The sequence below is a fragment of the Pimephales promelas genome, chromosome 6 (assembly GCF_988280905.1).
Source record: "Pimephales promelas chromosome 6, fPimPro1.hap1.1, whole genome shotgun sequence".
Taxonomy (NCBI): domain Eukaryota; kingdom Metazoa; phylum Chordata; class Actinopteri; order Cypriniformes; family Leuciscidae; genus Pimephales; species Pimephales promelas.
The window spans coordinates 17,863,774-17,883,682 of record NC_142774.1 but is presented as its reverse complement, the minus strand read 5'-3'; the positions used below and the strand labels follow the sequence as shown (position 1 = coordinate 17,883,682).

At 35.7% G+C, this 19,909-nt stretch overlaps 1 protein-coding gene across 3 annotated transcripts; it reads right to left on the bottom strand.

Moving 5' to 3' along the window:
• Positions 1–4,841: 4,841 nt before the first annotated feature.
• Positions 4,842–19,512, bottom strand: pnpla4 (patatin-like phospholipase domain containing 4). Of its 3 annotated transcripts, none has more exons than XM_089132201.1 (7): positions 19,138–19,512; positions 18,833–19,014; positions 18,136–18,230; positions 12,095–12,230; positions 9,773–9,809; positions 8,801–8,866; positions 4,842–6,121 (listed from the first exon to the last, which is right to left on the bottom strand). In XM_089132201.1, exons 2-7 carry the CDS (start codon positions 19,010–19,012, stop codon positions 5,931–5,933), a joined length of 705 nt encoding a protein of 234 aa, XP_088988327.1. In that variant the 5' UTR covers positions 19,013–19,014; positions 19,138–19,512; the 3' UTR covers positions 4,842–5,930. The 3 variants fall into 3 exon arrangements, with proteins under 3 accessions (XP_088988327.1, XP_088988326.1, XP_039513379.2); XM_089132200.1 differs by lacking the exon at positions 9,773–9,809 and adding an exon at positions 7,396–7,548 and having other exon boundaries at positions 19,259–19,507; XM_039657445.2 differs by lacking the exon at positions 9,773–9,809 and adding an exon at positions 7,396–7,548 and having other exon boundaries at positions 19,138–19,506.
• Positions 19,513–19,909: the final 397 nt, after the last annotated feature.

The window sequence follows — 19,909 nt, the reverse complement described above, 5'->3', positions numbered from 1 at the left end:
TAAACAGGATCAAGCCGGCACACAAATAAACAAGGGCAATCCAAAAACTCGTGGTGTTAACAGGCGTAGGTCGAGGCAGGCAGCACAGGTTTGTGACAAGTCCAGGAAACAGGCAAGGGTCAAGAGTCCAGGCATTCACGGAGAAAAAGAACAGGGAGTAGCGCTTAGAATTGCACGCTAACAAGACTTTGCAAACAACACAGGGAAAACTCAGGTTTAAATCAGGAACTCAATCACAGGTAATGACAAACAGCTGAATATAATAAACATAAAGAGTCCATGGGGAAACATAACATGGGAAGAGAGTGCCCTCCAGAGGCTCACGAGGGCACTACAGCTGCAGATCATCACACATGGTTGAACCCGCTTCAATTTAAAAATATTGCTTTAAAAGGGAGTTTATTGATTTTAAAACGATCATATTGCTTCCGCTAAAAAAAAGTCAGTAAGTTCTCCATCCCAGTAAAATCAATGCAATTTATTTTTGTTCTATAATATTTATTCTTTTTAATGTAGTATTTTGAGACAATTTAATTAAATTTATTAATATTTATGCAATATTTATGGTTTATTTTTGCCATGGAAAAATATATATTTTTTCTATATATATATTATTTTTTTCAAAAAAATATTAATGCAGTATTTTAGTTTAATATAGAGTCTAGGCCTTCAGAAAAAAAATATTTTTTTGAAGAAAATTAGCACCATGGTTACAGTATAGAGAAAAAGCGTAGAATCATGGTGTAACCACTAGATGGCATGTACAGCTCTCTATGGAGAGGCATGTGAATTCCCCAGCTGTTTATGAACACATTTTTTTTTTTTTTTGGTGGATTTGTATATATAGTTGAAACAATCTCAAAAACTATTTCTTATTAAAAAAAATGACAAAAAACAAATATTCACATTTTTTTCCCCATATTTTTACAATTTCCCATTCATTTCCTATGGGGTCATTTTTGACCAAAGACCACTTTGTGGTGTGACTATTTTTTTTAAGACCACTTAGCATGCTCAGATCATGACCTTAATTTGTTTGTGTGTTCAAATACATAATGCCATAAAAGTCACCAAGTTTCGTAACATTGCGATGAAGCTGTGATTTTTAAAATTTCAAAACATACTTTTTGTAATCAAAATTTATTGGTGTGTATGTGTATAAAAGTGTGTTTGTATGTGTGTGTGTGTTGGTGGGTGTGTCTGTTTTGCACTCTAGATGTTGTAGAGTGTCATCCCTTTCCTGCGGTGTACTTTTTTTTAGCATTGTGGCCGATTTGTAGAGAAAAATTTCTTTTTGTCAATTTCCCAATCATTTCCTATGGGTCGTAATTTTTGACAGAAGAGCAAAAGTGTGACTAATTTTTTACGACCACTAAAATTGCTCCAATCATGACCTAAATTCTTTTTTGTGTTCACATACCCAATGCCATAAAAGTCACCAAGTTTCGTCATTTTCTGAAGAAGCTGTGATTTTTAAATATTCAAAACTTTAATCCTCCTCCATAATGCCGTATCCGGTTGGAAGCAAGGCATGCTGGGCCATCGGGGCCCCCATGGAGGGGATTCCCCAGTATCACCAGAAACAGTGTTTGCGGATGACAAACTAAGAGAGGGAGGGTTGAAGGTAAGACAGTAAATCATTTACACAATGCTATGAAGCATGTTCTTTTATAGATCAGTTAGTCTATGATTAATACAGCAAAGTCTGTATTAAAGATTGTTCCTGTCTTCCCATTGTCTCTCTCTCGCACATGCACTCTCTTCCAAAGTGGTCATAAAACCTTCTTATCAGCCCTGTAACATGACACTGTTTCAGCCGTGTTAAGTTCCTTTGGGATGTTAGTTTTGGAGTTTCATAAACCTTTGTGTATAATGATTAATTTGTCTGTGTCTGATGGGTCCAAACCCTACAACTGTAAGTTTGCAACAACTCTTAAGTTCTTTTAAATCAAGGTTGAAGATCTGTTTTATTATTGTAGCTTATTTTTAATTCATCTATTCATTGTATTGTATTGTAACTTTTATTTTTGTATTTAATCTCTTTTCAAATGTTTTATATTTTATTTTTTGAAAAGCACCTTGGATTGCACTTCTGCTGAAACATGCTATAAACATAAAATTGCCTTGCCTAGAAAATTTCTGTAGGAATTTAAAATTGGCCTTCAGAGGCCTTTATAGTTTATACAATAGCAAGGATAGTTGGAACGCATCCATTGATTTGCAAGGCAAACGATTGAAATGATGTAATCTACAGTACATTCTGTTAAAGGAAGAGTTGTAACTTTCTATTTTTCCTTATAGTAGCTACTGCAAGCAAGTCCCCTGCCCCGACCAACAGTACATGGTTTACAGATAAAAACATATCCAGGAGGTACAGGTTAAAATGGAAAAAGTCATTACGTTGCTACCATGTCTCAGTTAGACAGAGAAAATCGAACTTTCGATCAAGCAGCAGATCATTCAAAGGACCTTTATCAGAGATTGATCGAATATTCCATAGTCCAAATGTAAGATCGTTCTTACCGTTGTTCGAGGTAGTCGCCTTGGTTACCTTGGCTAACACACTGTGATCAGCACAGCAGTCCTACTATGTTTTCTTGGAGGACGAGGGTTCGTAGACCTGACCATCAAATGGATGGGACAGGTTTGGAATTAGGCAATCAGGTACTGACTTCAACGAGGGGGATAATAATTCGGCAAGAGGACGAAATTAGGCACAACATTGGCAACAGTCTCAAGAAGCAGCAATATTTCGGTAAATCCAAAATCTCGTACAAAATTTTTTATGCAGTCCAGGCAGGTGAATAAAACACAGGTAAACACAATGAAGATAATCTAAAAACTAAAATCTTTAAATCTTCCTCAGAGCAGCGGCTGCTAACTGCACTAGCATTCTCCCCTGGAAATGAGATAGAGTATAATGTACTTTAAAATTATATTTTTGTGCAAACTGAATGTTTTTCAACACATGCATGTTATTTTCAACTAAATTCAATTTAATTTGTATGAAATGCAGTTACTTAAACTTAAGAGTGCTTGTTGACCCACAATCTTTATAGGCTATGAATTTTCATAATTACTTCTAATGCCTTGAAATATATTCTTGTGCCAACTGCATGTAATGTTTTGAAATACAATATATATATATATATATATATATATATATATATATATATATATATATATATATATATATATATATATATATATATATAGTTTAAATGTATATGAAATGCAATTAGTTGAACTTCAGTGGCCTCTCATTCCTTAAAGTGGGGTTTCAGCTAAAGACAATGTTTATGGCTCAGACAACCAGATTCACTGTTTATCTGTGGCCTGAATCAGATATAATCAGCTCTGTCCTCTGTTTTGCCATTAACTGCTGTTAATTTGAGTCAGGTTTTGGCGGGGCTCCTATGTTTTTTTCCTGTAACCACTTTCAGCCTCTGGCAATTTAGCCCCAAAATGATCATTAACGTGATGCTGCCTGACAAGGCAAATCCCCATGTGGACTATAAAGAGTCGCCTTGTTCACTGCACCTGGCACCACAGAACCATACCGCTGATTCTAGGTACTGTATGTTGTTGTAGCGTGCGTGGGACCACTGGTATACAGACATTAGAAGAATATGGGTGAGGAAAAACAGGTAAAACTATGGTTATAGCAAGGTGACATATGTAATACAGACTTGGTTTGACATTCTCAGTAGTGCAGAATAAAATGTACATCTAGCCACAATTGAAACCTGTAAGGCTTGTAGACTTGAATAAGGCCCTACGCAAAGTAAATACAAAGTGTATTTTCGGAGAGATATTGAGCCTGTCCCAAATGGCACCCTAAACACTCACTGCCTTCCTAGTCCGCGCTTCTGTGACGTAATGCCGCTTTAACTGTCGTGAAGATGTTTGTTTCAGAGCTCGCTACAGTGCAGGCTCAGCAACAGTGTGCATTGAAGGCGCAGTGTGCATCGTTGTCTGCATTGAAAGACAACAATGTATAAGCACTGTCAAAGCGTTTAGCACAAACTCAACTGACTGACTTTTCTCCTGTATGATTTCACATTGGTCTCTTCAGACCTTACTGTACATTAATTATGAGCTTCCATAACTTCTGGTTGAGGCTGTGTGTGACCTCCTGATTTAATTTCTTTCTGTAAATTGAACATAGAGATAAAACAGTATAAATAACACTTTTCTCTTAGTATAATAAACTATACTAAAAAATATTCTTAGTTTAGTAAAATATTAATTAGTTCATGTTAAAAATGTTAATGTTATCACTTTCATGTTACTTTGTAACTTCTATCACTAATTCAAGGTGTAATCAAGTCACAAGTCTGTTTTCAGACGTTATAATTTAAACATCAAAAACATTATAACTGATTCAATTAAATATTGATTACAATATATTAGACCTTGCATTCCACATGCATGAAGAAAATAAGGTTGAATCGCAGGAGCTATAAAAGAATTCATCTACTTCAAATGATCAATGCACTTTAATCAGGAGTAGATGTGCTTTGATGGACCAAAGACAGAGAGCCAGTCATTCACTCCCATTATAAAGCTTGGAAGAGCCAGGACAATTTTTAATACAACTCCGATCGTATTCGCCAAAAAGGAAAAAAATCTCAGTGCTTAACAATGCAAATTAATACAGACTTGATTTGTCAGTAAATAATGCACATCCCTGAGTCAGGGGTTTCTCCTTGATGTGTCAGATACACTTTGTAACATGTCTATGTGAAAGCATTCTAATTACATTATTAATGCAGCTATTCAAAGACACATCCCACCAGAGTTAATTTAACAAATAAATTCTCACACACTTAGACAGTACATTGCGATGCCATATTATTTAACATTTATTAAAACAATACTCTCAATTAAACAACCATTCACTCTATTGATTACCAGGTAGTTCAAAAACGCTGGTTCAGCAATGAGGGCCTACAATATGGGGTCTTATTATAAATAACAGATCAACCCATATGAACATGTGCATCATTTAAAGACTGATGTAAATTACCCATGCTGCCACAGAACTATACACTGAATAATCAATTTTTATCAAGCTAATGGTGCTCCGCTTATAACACTGCTCTTGCTTGTAATGAAGACCAATTACAATTTATGTAATTTCACGTACACAGTTCTCATCTTTATATTTTTTGACAACACTAACTGCTCTATAAATCAATAAGTCAAATAAAATTGCTGTTTAATTGCGAAAACTTTACTATTTATTTCATATGATTGGATAACTTGCATGAGCAGTTTATGCCATACTGTGTGTGTGTGTGTGTGTGCCAGCACTCTGTTTCTGTCTACAACCACATCATAAATACCCACAATCCTTTGCTAATCCCCAAACCTTCCCCAGAGAGATGTTCTCACAGACAGAAAAATGATCAGAACACTCTCGCAGAATCAAGTGCAAGTAAACCCATAGTTCTGAGAGGTGAGGAGACTCACGAGTTCAAACGACCTCTCCTGTGGCTTTACTTCAAAGGCTTGTTCTCCAGTGTTGTCCTCAAGGACCTACAAAAACGCTACACTGATGTGCAGCAAGTGTAGGCAAAAGGGTGACTTGTTGGTCTTGGTATTGACTGAGATTTTAAAGGCCATTATGAACAGATTCCAACAAAAGGAGTTTCAGAAATATTTTAACACTTCATTTAGTCATTCTTTAAAAAAGCGCTGTAGTGCTCTCAAGACTCTTTACTGAGAGCAGCTGTTTTAAAGCTGTGCAATCGAAATTTACTTTTTATAACAATGCCCATTCAGCCTCCTGAAATACATGATGCATTTTACTTTGTTTTTCATCTTGAGAATGAAACTAGACACCAAGTCAAAGTATGATTATTACACTGTCTGAACATAATATTGCACACCACAAATGAACTTCTATGAGGGAAATTGTCTTGGTGTCAATATGCCAGATTTTCCACATTCATGAAATTGAAAGTGCTAGAAAGGAGAAAATCAGTTATTGCATCCATCCATCTTTCTTTAAAAAGTGAACAGCATCTTGGTATCCCTCTTGATCCAGTGCCTTGAGCCTGGGTAATGAGGGAGGAAACAGGGCCTGGTTCAGTCGTATGATGTTGTCCTTGGAGAACTAAGGGTGGAAAACAATTAAAATGTCAAAACTTGTCAGGTTATGACATAACAGTTTGGAAGGAGAATTATATTTTAACCTTCAAATGGTCTCTGTTTCCTGTTTACACTTCTGGGCTTCGGGGTCTACACGACCCCAACAATTGATTGAGTAATTGTACAAAAAATTTTACATTTTTAATCATACAAATAATATATCTTTTTTTTTGTTTACTTCTCATCTATCCATTAATGCTGTGTTTTTGAAAATATATGAAGTACTTTTGTATCCATATACCACACAATTCATCAACTACACCATTAGCTTGCATATGAAATATTTTTTTTTTATTATACATTGCAATTATGCACTAGTACTAGGCCTTCATTTCTGTGTAAAAATTTTCAGATTTATGCTGGATTTTTTTTTTATTGACCATATTGACCTCGAAGACCAGAAGTGTAAACCTTTTTTGGTAAGACTTTATTTGAAGGGGTGTGCATAAGACTGACATGACACTGTCATAAACATGACATAACACCTGAACCTGTCAACCTGTCACAAATATGCCATAACAGGTCTAATTATCAAACTTAAAGTAGTTATTTAGCTTTGTGTTAACATTACATTACCCTGTCATATGTGGCCGTCATGACACCATTACAACTGTGACATGAATATTTTACTTGCCCTCAAGTAAAGTGGAACACATTGTACTAGTTATAAAGATGTCATTAAGAGTTATTACACTGTCAAATGCTTTAACAACAGAGTCATTAATATTTCCCCTTACCTCAAGTAAAGTGGAACACGTTGGACTAGTTATGATTTCTTGGTTAATGTCAAGTTGTCATAAAGACATTTCTGTCTTTGTTAATGTCAAGTTGTCATAATCAAGACATTTTTGTCTTGGTTAATGTCAAGTTGTCATAACAAAGACATTTTAAACAATGTCAACTTTGCATTAAAAGTGTCATAATTTACCAAATGACACTTAATGACAACAGTCATAAACATTCATAAAGACTCCTTCATGTTCATGACAGGTGTTATGTCATGTTTATGACAGTGTCATGTCAGTCTTATGCACACCCCTTCAAATAAAGTGTTACCCATTTTTTTACATACCTTCAGAACAACCGAATCAAGCCCAGTTTTTTTGAGTGTGAGTAATAGTCGATTGGTGTCATATAGACTCCATGACCCGATTGAGGGCTACATGATTACAGTTAAGTAGTACTGCACAACTATGAACTAAAAGTAATAAGTAAGGCTTATTAATGCTGAAAACTTACCACAATGCTCATGTTGGCCAATCTGAGGTTAAGCTTACTAATGCCCTTATGTGCTGGGGAAATATCCTGGGGGCCACTAAATGGTGACACTGTTATTGTGCGTCCCACAGGGAGAATAGGAAGACTGTCTGTGAACCCGCCATCCATCCATTTCTGAGAAAATCAACATTCTTAAATAACATATACGTTCTTATACTCAGCAAGGCTGAATTTATTTAATAAAATAATAATAATAATATTGTGCAATATTTTAACAATTTAAAATAACTTTTGTATTTTAATACATTTTAAATTGTTATTTATTCGTGTGATGGCAAAGCTGAATTTTCAACATCATTACTCCAGTCTTTAACACGTTAAGTTCAACGCATTCTCATCCTAGGGCGTCATCCCACTGACACTTTTGACCATGCGTCTAAATCCGACGCACATGGCAACCTTTAGGCCGTGTGTCCACCAAAGCGTTTTTCCACGCGCCTGCCGTATGTTTTCAATTGTTTTCAATGGGAGCGCTGCGTTTTTTTAAACGCCATGAGGCGCTGAGCGTTTTTTTTTTTTTCACGCTGAAGCGCCCGGCGTTTTTACTGGTCGCTGGGAGTTGAAAAATGTTCAACTTTGGATAAAACGCAGCGCTCATCACGGTCACTTTTTACCCAGCTGTCCAATCACAGTGGAGGAGGGGCTGGACTAATACCATACCGACCAACTGTCAACATTCAAACTGCTGCGGATATTCTGTATCATAGCAATGAAACGTCTCAACGGAAAAAAACGCTGCGCTGCCAAAACGTTAGATGACACTCATCCTAGGGCGTCATCTAACTGACGCTTTTGACTATGCGTCTAAATCCGACGCACATGGCAACCTTTAGCGTCAGTTAGATGACAAGGGTAGGTTTAGGTCTGGGGTAGGGTTAGGGTTAGACCACTAGGAGGCGCGTCTCATATTGCCGCTAAAGGGTGCCATGTGCGTCGGATGTTGACTCATGGTCAAAAGCGTCAGTAAGATGACGCCTTGGGATAAGAACAGGCTGTTAAGCTTTGTTTAAATTGTACTAAATTAAATCGACAGCATTACAAAACATCAATATACAATTTATGTATTCCACTTCAAATAAATTAATTTCTAGCGCAGTCTTCATTATGTTATTATACAGTAATATATCTTGATGCTTTCCTATGACACACTTGAACTTCACCAATGCAACCTCATAATTGCTTTGGCTCAAAATACCACCACGATTGGCTGCTGATGTAGTTTTATCAGACCTCTGTCAGTGAAGGGGGCAAGCAGAACCAAAGAGTTGGTTTGCTCATTCATCTAAATGAAAACTAAACATCAGCTCTCGGCAGAGTCACAGACAGTACTGGAGCCAAGAGAGTTGGTCGTATAAGACTCTATTACCTGCCCTTGGAACTCGACTGGCTTCACTCCAGCATAGACAGGCACAAAGCAGCTGGCCAAGAGCACCTTAAAAACAATACAGTCATAATACATCATTTAGATACATAGAACCTTCTATTACTCTGTCCACTGTATTTATTTATAAGAGTGCCTGTGATAAAGAAAATTCTTTAGTTTTACATGTGTGGGAACTTGCCATGTAATCACTGCAGAAAAAAAATCTTACACCTTGTACAGGTACATTTCTTATTCGTTTAATATAAACAACCACACAAAATTTTATATATATATATATATATATATTGTGTATAAAATTAAAAATAATAATGCTTCAATATATCACCCTGACATTTTTGACTGCGCCTCAAAAATTATTATTGAGGGCCCATACAAGCCAAAATCCATTCTTCTCTCGCACTCATATATTCTCCTTTCAAATACATACATTTCTACTCTCACACACTCATACATTCTCCTCTCACACACACATACATTCTCTTTTCACATACTACTCACACACTCATTCTCCTGTCACATACATACATTTCTACTCCTTGCACATGGGAATGTGAAGGTACTTCACCCTGTGTTGCATTATGGGACATGGGTGCCATGTTTACAGGCACAATCTCTGTTTACCTTTTGGCGGCCGTTGCTAATACTGGGTGAGTTTGGTTAAACAAGGTAAAATTTAAGAAGAAAAAAAAGAGAAGGGCCCAAACCTGGAAAAACTAAATGCCACTTTCAAAAAAATGTTATTTGGACAAAATGTCTGTGATAAACAATGTTGGTCAATATGATTTAGTTTAAGTGTTTGTTTTAGTAGCCTAGGCTAAGTTGATCACCATTGTATATAATGTTCTAGCTATTTGACCTGAGAAGCAGCTCTCATAGTTAATGTTAGCTTGCTATTTTCAGCTTGTTAAAGGGTTAGTTCACCCAAAAATGAAAATTAAGTCATTAATTACTCACCCCCATGCTGTTCCAACCCCGTAAGACCTTCGATCATCTTCGGAACACAAATAAAGATATTTTTGATTGAATCTGAGAGCTGGATCAGTCCTACATAGACTGCCTAAGGGACTGGCTCTTGACGGCCCATAAAGTCATTAAAGAAAAGGTTTAAATATTCCATGTGCCTACAGCGGCTCAATTCTAAGTTTATCAAGCGACGAGACTACTTTTTGTGCGAAAAAAACATAAATAACGACTTTATTCCACTATTCCATTACTTCCTTATGGGCCCATGCGCTGAGACGAGGACGTTCTCATTCGTCTACTTCTTGTTACCGGCTGCTCACCGCTTAGGAGTATTACCGCCACCTACTGTATAAAATGATGATCCATATATAAGGCGCTCCGGATTATAAGGAACACTGTCGTTTTTTGAGAAGATTAAAGGCTTTTAAGTGCACCTTATAGTGCGTAAAATAGGCAATTTGAAAAGCGTATGTACAGCGCCCATCTTCCTCTGCTTGTAAACAGAAAGTTTTGCGCTTCCAGCTATATCAGCACATCATCTTATACGGTAGGGGGCGGTAAAACTCCTAAGCGGTGAGCAGCCGGTAACAATTTAAACAGAGTTGTAAAAAAATTCACCCCCCTCACAGTTGTCATGAAGGGAAAAATTAGCTCTATAGACCAAAGCCACTTTTTGCTCCAGGCTGTAAATATGTTTTTTTTCTGCTGTAAAGTTGGGCATTTTAACATGGGGGAGATACAGATTTGACTCTCTTCTGCAGCCTGCCTCAAGCGGCCACTCGATAAATTGCAGTTTAATTCATTTCCGTGTTGGCTTCAAGAGAGAGACGGGGAGGTTGCCGCTTAGTTAAGAGCTGTGCTCAGGTGACTGTTGGTAGTGCAAACTGTAGTTAAAGTTTTGCACATTTAGCTCCAGTTGTGCTCACTGTCGTTTAGCAATCTGACTGTAATACAATTACTTATATATATATATATATATATATATATATATACACACACACACACACACACACACACACACACACACACACATATGTATACAAGTAATTGTATATATATATACACACACACACACGCACACATGTATATAAGTAATTAAATTAATGACCTGAAGTTTTTTTTTTTTTTTTGTATTTTTAGTAAATAATAATACTACTAATAATAATTGCATCATTGACCCTCAAACAGAAAGAATACCAGAAAAGATAAACCTTTATTTAACCAGGAAAGAAGACTCACTGAGATTAAGGGTACATAAATTATCATGAATTCATGTATAAATGAAATCATGAACTATGCATTCATTCATGCATTCATTTCTTAAGAATCATCAGGAACTAACACAAGTTCAGTATTCTTCATTCATGACTGAATGAATAAATAACACCTTAATTAAAACATAAACTAAGATGAGCACATCATCATCATGAATTATGATTTATTACGCATGATCATGATGTTTTCTTTGTTCTTAGTCTAGGTCAGTGACCTAGTCACCACTTTAGTTGAGGGGTCACACACATGATGAAGTCATTAATAGATTAATGCTTAGTTAATGATGATTACTGTATTGGACAGACAACAAATTAGACCAATCACAGCTCATAGCACACAGATTCTGTTAATCAAATACAGAAGTCATCATAAGCATTATCTATCAATGACTTCATCATGTGTGTGGCCCCTCAACTAAAGTGGTGACTAGGTCCTTTGAAACACTCATGAACAATGTGCTATTAATTGTGGCATAACTGTGAACAAAGAAAACATCATGATCATGCGTAATAAATCAGAATTCATGATGAGGTGCTCATCTTAGTTAATGTTTTAATTAAGGTTAAATGAAGTCATGAATGAAAAACGTTGAACTTGTGTTAGTTCCTGTTGATTCATGAAATATTAATGCATGAATGCATAAATAATTTATATATAAATTCATGATAATTCATGTACCCTTACTGTAAAATGTTACCACAATCTCTTTTACATGAGTGTACTCTGGCCAAGATAGACAGCTGAGTTTACATTGACAGTTTTTACATTAAAGTTGCGACAAAAACAAAACATCTTTGCATAATAACATGTTTATCTCGATTAATAAAAAAATAAAATTGACTAATTTTTTAATCTCGTCAGTCTGGAGAAGATTCCAATCCGAGGCAGTGGAATATTTAAAAGAGGTTTTTCATTATCATTATGTTAGATGGACTAACTGAAGCACCAGCACAATTTGTTCACAATTTCAGATGGCAATGGAAATCACTCGGGTAGTTGAAAGATAAATCATTGTCCATTGACCTCAAGCATGAATACCTTAATTAGATCTTCCCTTGAGGTGAAGCTGGACACCATGCTGTTCTTGTATGTCTTTGAGTGTGTTATTGAAACATGGAGGCGTTCATTGGCTAACTGATGGGCATTGGGTGGGAGAATCTCTTCGATGCCCTCCCTAGAGGAAAACCAAAGGACAGATGCTCATTTGTTGTGTTTGCATAATTAACAACCTCAGTGAAATCCATTTTTCCCTCAATATCATATTGTAATTACACAATCTGTTGGCTGAACCACAGAGGTAATGCAGGAGAAATAAGGAAAGAAAAATCCACTCAACGTTCCATTCTAAGGATATTTCATCAAAATGAAACCTGCTATCCGCTCCAAGCAGTATGTCAAGATTATAAGAAGCCCTCAGAGGTTTGTGCACATCACAGATATTATTCCCTTCAACAGAAAGAGAGAAAAAAAGTCTACCGTTTCATATGCCAGCTGTATCTGCAATATTACAAGTAGCACTGAGGTGGTGACACATTTCTGCATAGGAAAAGCACTTTCTACAGACCACTCAAACCTCATTCTACTGGAGAAAGGAACAATTATATATATATATATATATATATATATATATATATATATATATGAAGAGTTCAGATGCAAAAGCCTCTAAATGCCATTTGAAATTTTCTTCTTTAATGATGATTTTTTATCAAACTTGTATATTAAAGTTCAGTAATTTCACTTAAATAACAATTAATAGGTAATTATCATTGCCATTTAAGTGAAATCACTGAACTTAAATATACAAGCTTGATAAAAATGATCAATCTAGAAGAAAATTTCAAATGGCATTTAGAGGCTTTTGCATCTGAACTCTTCATATACAGTGCCCTCCACAATTATTGGCACCCCTGTTTAAGATGTGGTCGAGGACTTTTAAAAATTCTCCCTTTTTTTTAAACAACATAGAACCCAAATGCAAAAAAAGAGAAAAACCCAACCTTTTATTTAAGTACATTACTTTGGTGGTAAAAAAAAATGTAAAAATTTAGAAAAATAAAAACTTCAAATCATGTGTCCCACAATTATTGGCACCCCTAACAATTCCGCTGAAAAATGTAATTGATTTAAAAAATATATATATTTTCTGTAGTTGCTAATGTTGGTCAGGATATCTAGGAACTTTTAATTAGTAATTCATGACTTCCTATTTCCCTGGGGTATAAATATGACATGACACAGAGGCCTAATTCTCTTACCCATTTGTCAACATGGCAAAGACAAGAGAACACACCATTCAAGTAAGGCAGATGTGTGTTGACCTTTATAAGTCAGGCAATGGCTACAAGAAAATAGCCACTCACCTTATCTTGCCCGTATCTAAAGTTAGAGGAATCATTAAGAAGTTTAAAACAACTGGAACAGTGACAAACAAGGCTGAAAGAGGTCCCAAGTTTATCTTACCACAACGCACTGTGAGGAGGATGCTAAGAAAAGTAAAAAAAAGTCCTAAGCTCACTGTCACAGAATTGCATCAAATAGTGGCATCTTGGGGTCACAAAATCTCCAAAACAACCATCAGACGCTCTCTACATGCCAACAAGATGTTTGGGAGGCATGCTAGGAAAAAGCCTTTTCTCACTAACACTGACAAACGTAAACGTCTGGAGTTTGCCAAGCGGCACTGGGACTTCATCTGGGATCGTGTGCTTTGGTCGGATGAGACTAAGATTGAGCTTTTTGGCAACAAACACTCTAAGTGGATCTGGTGTAAAACAAAAGATGTGTATGCCGAAAAGTACCTCATGCCCACCGTGAAGTATGGTGGAGGATCTGTGATGCTGTGGGCCTGTTTCACTTCCAAAGGCCCTGGGAACCTTGTTAGGGTGCATGGCATTATGAACGCTTTGAACTACCAGGACATTTTAAATAAAAACCTGATGGCCTCTGCCAGAAAGCTGAAGATGGGTTGTCATTGGGTCTTTCAGCAGGATAATGATCCAAAACGTGTAGCAAAATCTACACAAAAATGGTTCAGTCACAAACTCAAGGTCCTCCCATGGCCATCTCAGTCCCCCAGACCTCAATCCAATCGAAAACCTGTGGGGTGAGCTAAAGAGGAGAGTGCACAAGAGAGGGCCCAGGATTCTGGATGATCTAGAAAGATTTTTCAAAGAATAATGGTCAAAGATCCCTCTCTCTGTGTTCTCCAATCTTGTGAGATGTTATAGGAGGAGATTAAGTGCTGTCTTGTTGGCAAAAGGGGGTTGTACAAACTATTAACATCAGGGGTGCCAATAATTGTGGGACACATGATTTGAAGTTTTTATTTTTTTAAATTTTACATTTTTTTTTTACCACCAAAGTAATGTACTTAAATAAAAGGTTGGATTTTTATCTTTTTTTGCATTTGGATTCTATGTTGTTTAAAAAAAAGGGAGAATTTTTAAAAGTCCTCGACCACATCTTAAACAGGGGTGCCAATAATTGTGGAGGGCACTGTATATATATATATATATATATATATATTCATTCATGTACGTGAGAAACAAATGTGTTTTTGTAAAGCAAGGTCAATGTATTTCTTCAGCTCTCTCGTGAATTTACAGAAACACTTCTATTTGAAGAGAACCTTTAAGTTAATATTTGAAATTATGTTTAATACTCACAGAGGCCAATCAAACAAAACCACAATATGGTCTAATCATCCACTTACATTTGAAACTCTCTTAAGGAAATTACTGCAATAAAGAAGGACATTTTCAATGAAGCTAGTGCTTCTTGTTAAAAAGAGACTGTACTCACTGATTAGTGATCTTGTAACTTTTTTACATTGGCACCACTCCTTTATCTTATTTTTTGGAATGTATGTTACTAAAGGGAGGACCAACATCTTAATAATGTATAGCCTATGTATAAAGAATGCAATGTAACTACAGTCCCTGTTGGAGTAATGGTCAGGTGTCATAATAGTTCAAATAGTGTACATTTAGTTTGAATGACACTGCGATTGCAGCAAAGGGAAAAAGTGAATCATGATGCAACACATTGTTGGAAGTGGCTAGGGAAATTTACCCACCTGTCATCATGCATCACACCACTACTGTAACAAGTTTGACTAAAACATCCACAGTGAAAATAAGCTGAGGCTCCAGCATTATAAATGAGTTTAAGTAATACCAGGTGTGATTTGAATGTGGTTAACACAGTCTCATCCCAAAAAGTCATATAACTGACGTCTTGGGGCGTGTTTTGACCATACGTCAACATCCGCCTTTTTGCAGGCCAGAGTGTTCAAAATTAATGCATTTTGTCAATAAAGAGAGAGAGAGAGAGAGAGAGAGAGAGAGAGAGAGAGAGAGAGAGAAGGGAACCGCGAACACTGCATAGGATCCCTGATGATGAAAATGCAGCATGGAGCTTTCAAACTTAAAAAAAAGAATGCAAAAGCACCCTATACAAGTACCACAAAAGTGATCTATATGACTTCAGGGCTATAATCCAAGTTTTTGATAGCTTTGTGTATGAAACAAAACAAAATCGTTATTTAATTTAGTGAACAATTAATAACTGCAAATGGATTATTGAGTCTCAAGAAACAGTTGAGTGTGATTTGTGAATTAATCGTTCAAGCAAGCCAATTTTGTGTTCCACATAAACAGATTGAAAGGGACAGACTCAAGCAAAAGGTTAACTAATGTGTATTTTGTGAAAATATAGCTTCACATAAGCTATAATTATATCTACAACTTTTGATACGTTATGGTGTTTATTATACTTTTTGACACTGTAGTGTAGTTCCTAGAATCTTAATTATTCTTCTTCTTCAAAAAAAATTAATATATATATATATATATATATATATAATATTTGTTGGTCATAATGTTGGCTAAATGAAATAATTTTTGTATTGGGGTGAACTATAGAGAACTTGCTTTTCTTGTCCACCAAATTATTTAAATTAACTTTATTTTCTACTTGTATTTCTTTTCTTTCTACACATTCTTAGATTATATTATGTTTTATTTGATGTATTTGTGAGATTAAATCAGTTACACATACTCAATCAACACCCACTCTTTTCAGCAATAATGCTTCCACTATAAAAACAATACGTTTCACAGCAACTGAAAAAGTCTCCACAATGTCAATTTGAAGAAACTGGCCACCTATTATTTTACAAATACATTTTATTTAAAACACTGCAATGGCATCAGAGAAAAACATAAAAGCATAACAACAGTAACAAATAAGATTTTCTGCCATTTGCAAAAATAACTTTTTTTTAAATATGTAAGGGACTGTTCGGTATTTGTGGAAAGGTCCACCGTAAGAAAATAGGGGATGGTCATGTATATTTATTCTTTGTTGAGCAGAGGGTCATTCCATTTTTTTTAGTCTAGGGGGAGGGTCACCCAACTTTTGTATTCATGAAAAAGCAAAATTTCAAAGTGGCTTGTTTGGTGCATATTTTTTCATGTAGCTTTAGCTCTTGTGCAGTCAAAACTAGAAATAAATTATCAATAAATGCATTTAATACTAAAACGTCTGTTTGTATAGCTATCCATACCCCCTTAATAAAGGTGTCAAGACATTCGAAAAATATCACTCTATACATCCGTTTTATATTTAATATGCAGTTCTAGCAGACCAATTACAGTGCTTGCAGTACGAGTAGAATTGACGTGTTGGTACATCTACGACGTAACAACGGCGTGAGTTCGACACAGAAGTATAAATTGGGATTAATAAATTAAACGAAAGCGTATAATGTAGGCTACTTGCCTCACAGACTTAAGAAATATATAGAAAGCTTGATATCTACTTTTAAACAGAACATTTAAAAATGAAAAACAGACTGCTCTCTGCTTATGTAATCCGTATTAAATCTGCATTTCTCTTTGGCGGGTTGAGGCCGATTTTAATACTTATGCGAAGGGTATGGGCGCTACACAGCCTACGACGTACGTAGCTACGGCGCGAGTCCAACGCAAATACAAATTGGGCTTTACTTTGAAGATCGCGTGTCAGCATCGTCAACTTCATTTTGAAGCTGACACAATGACACAGAAAAAAATTGTTTATTAATAAACACTTAAAATCTCTCTTTTCTATATTTGACATATTCATAATTATTACTTTTGCTGGTTCTTTGTGGCAGCTTTTAGATACTTTTTTGGGAGCACCACCCTTATTACATGAATGCGTCACCACTGCATCTGCACTGAAAACATGACTTTTTAATTTTTATTTTTTTATCTAAAATAAAAAAAATCATGATACAAACCGAATTGTAGGTTTGGTCTATCGTAACGACCTTAGTAAGATGAGAAAGCAGGAGTTTAGTTGTTTGTCATGGTTGTAAAAGGGAACCCCGACTAGTGAGGCATGTTGGCCTTATAAGATTAACGTGGGCGTCAGCTATAAAAAAGTGATATAAAAACACTCATAATGCTTTTGAATTTAATAAAAAAAAGTCGAACAAAGGTTCACTCGTAGGCCGCCAAAGTTATTTACGTCTTAATGCATTCTGGGTAGTGACGTGTAAAGGTTGTAGTCGTGCAACATGCCTCACTAATCGGGGTTCCTTTAAAAAACAATGGCTATGTGAACATCTTTGCCAAGCGCAAACCAGTAGCCTACGTAATCAATAAATTATCGGGGAGGATCATGCCTTTTTTCACAATCATTTTGAAGGGTCATAGAAAAATGTATTACTGGCGAAGTAATACTGGTCAAGTCTTTTTTGACAACAGATCTCAAAACTCCTCCGGTGGCCCCTTAAATAATAATAAAAAAAAGAACAGTCCCTAACAAGGTGTTTTCAGTGCAGGGTAATTTTGATCCAGCCTCAGTACCATCTTTCGCAATATTCTAACACCATTTTGAAATTTAATTCTTCGATTTGAAATGAGGTGAATATAGTTGAGTGAAAGAAATAGCTGAGTAGGATATCTTACCAAGACATCCTTACTGATTAAAATTCTGCATGCAGGAAAAATAGCCCCCCTGGGGTTAATTTCAACCTAGTGAATAATTTTCGTTCGATCAAAAAAATTGAGTCTGAGAGCCGCATTTACCTCAGTTCAAGCATGAAGTCATATCCTGGCGTCACAGCTCCAAATCTCTGACTTCTCACATTACTGGCAAACCTGTAGGTGAATTCCTTACAATGCTGTAAGAAAACACAAAGTCAGAACATATAGGTAAAGGGCTCAGTCAGTTACATGCTTGAGCCTCGGTGATGCAACTGTGAGAAATCTGTGGTTTCTACAGATCTGTTGGCTTGACAGGGAACACAATCACTTTCAAGTCTAAACAGGTCAGTCAGTTTTCCCAAACAGTGTCCTTCCCAAAATGAAGGACACTGCTGTTTTGCAGTCCCTTTTGAGCTACTTTACAAAATATCAAATAAAAACATTTAAGTTTCTCAAAAGGGTACAGTAGACATTCATAAATGTACTTTAGTGAAGCTCAGGCAATTAAAACTCATTAAATGTACCTTAATTATTTAAACGATGAAGAATAATGCTATGAAATTTTGTATTGCCAATACTTCGTGCATTTGATCATTTAAAAGAAAAAATAGGAAAAGCTGGAATATTTCTAAATGTATTTTAAATGTTTTCATACTTGAAGTTATGCAACTCTTTTAGTAAAATAAGCAACATTTTTAGATGAACGTTGCTGGCACTTTATTTTAAACACATTTTACTAGTTTGTTGACCAGAATACCATTGTTGTAACATGTTCTGGGTTGTAACTGAATATCGTTACCTTTAGTTTATCAGGAGCAGTGATCATCACAGTGGCCACTAAAGCACCAGCTGAAGCTCCAGCGCAGGCTTTTAAAGAGGACAGCAGTTTATCTCCGTGTCGCAATAAAGCCTCTGTTACCCCCAGATGATATGCTCCTAAAAACCCAGCCGCTGCAAATGATACATTCACCACCGTCATACCTGTGTCCAGAAGAAAGAGGCATTTTCATTTTAAAGATTAATATTAAAATCTGTGTGAGTTGTTTGGTTTAGAGAGTCTTGATAAAAGAAATACACATTGCAGTCAGTCCATGTGTAACTTACCCTTTCATTTAGTCTGTGCCAACCAATATAACTTTTTTTTTTATTAAGTTGTTTAAAACGATCTTAATACCTGTCAGATTTGATAAACTAAAGCCACAAATATGCACGCTAAATCATTCACCGTTACTTATTTTTCACATATCAGACAACAGGACGAGTTGTTGTCTTCTTCTTCTTCTTCTTCTTCTTCTTCTTCTTCTTCTTCTTCTTCTTCTTCTTCTTCTTATTCTTATTCTTATTCTTATTCTTATTCTTATTCTTATTCTTATTCAACGGCGGTTGGCAACCAGCTTTTGGTGCATTGCCGCCAACGAGTTTTGTTTGACAACATAGCACATAAAAAACCAATAGATATCTAAAAAAAAAACCATGCCCACCCAGCTTCCGCGCTTTAATTTTCAAAATAAAAGTCAGTCGTCAAGGCTGACTATGTAAACCACCCGTTCGTACTTAAATTGGGAAGTTTTTAGTTTGTAAAATAATCTGTATTTCTGTTGAAATATGATTCATAAACAATAATTAAATATAATAAATTGTAGCGTCAATATTTGAATATGTAAATAATACAATATTTTGGAACTGTCCGTATATGATTTTTTTTTTAAATATTTTTAAAAGAAATTTCTGATACTCTCCACGGCTGCGCATTAATTGATCCAGATTTCAGTAAAAATAGTAACATTATCATTTCAAACAACTGTTTTCTATTTTAATATATTTTAAAAAGGGGAAACTTCAGAAGTGTTACATGCCACTTGCCATTATTAGTTTC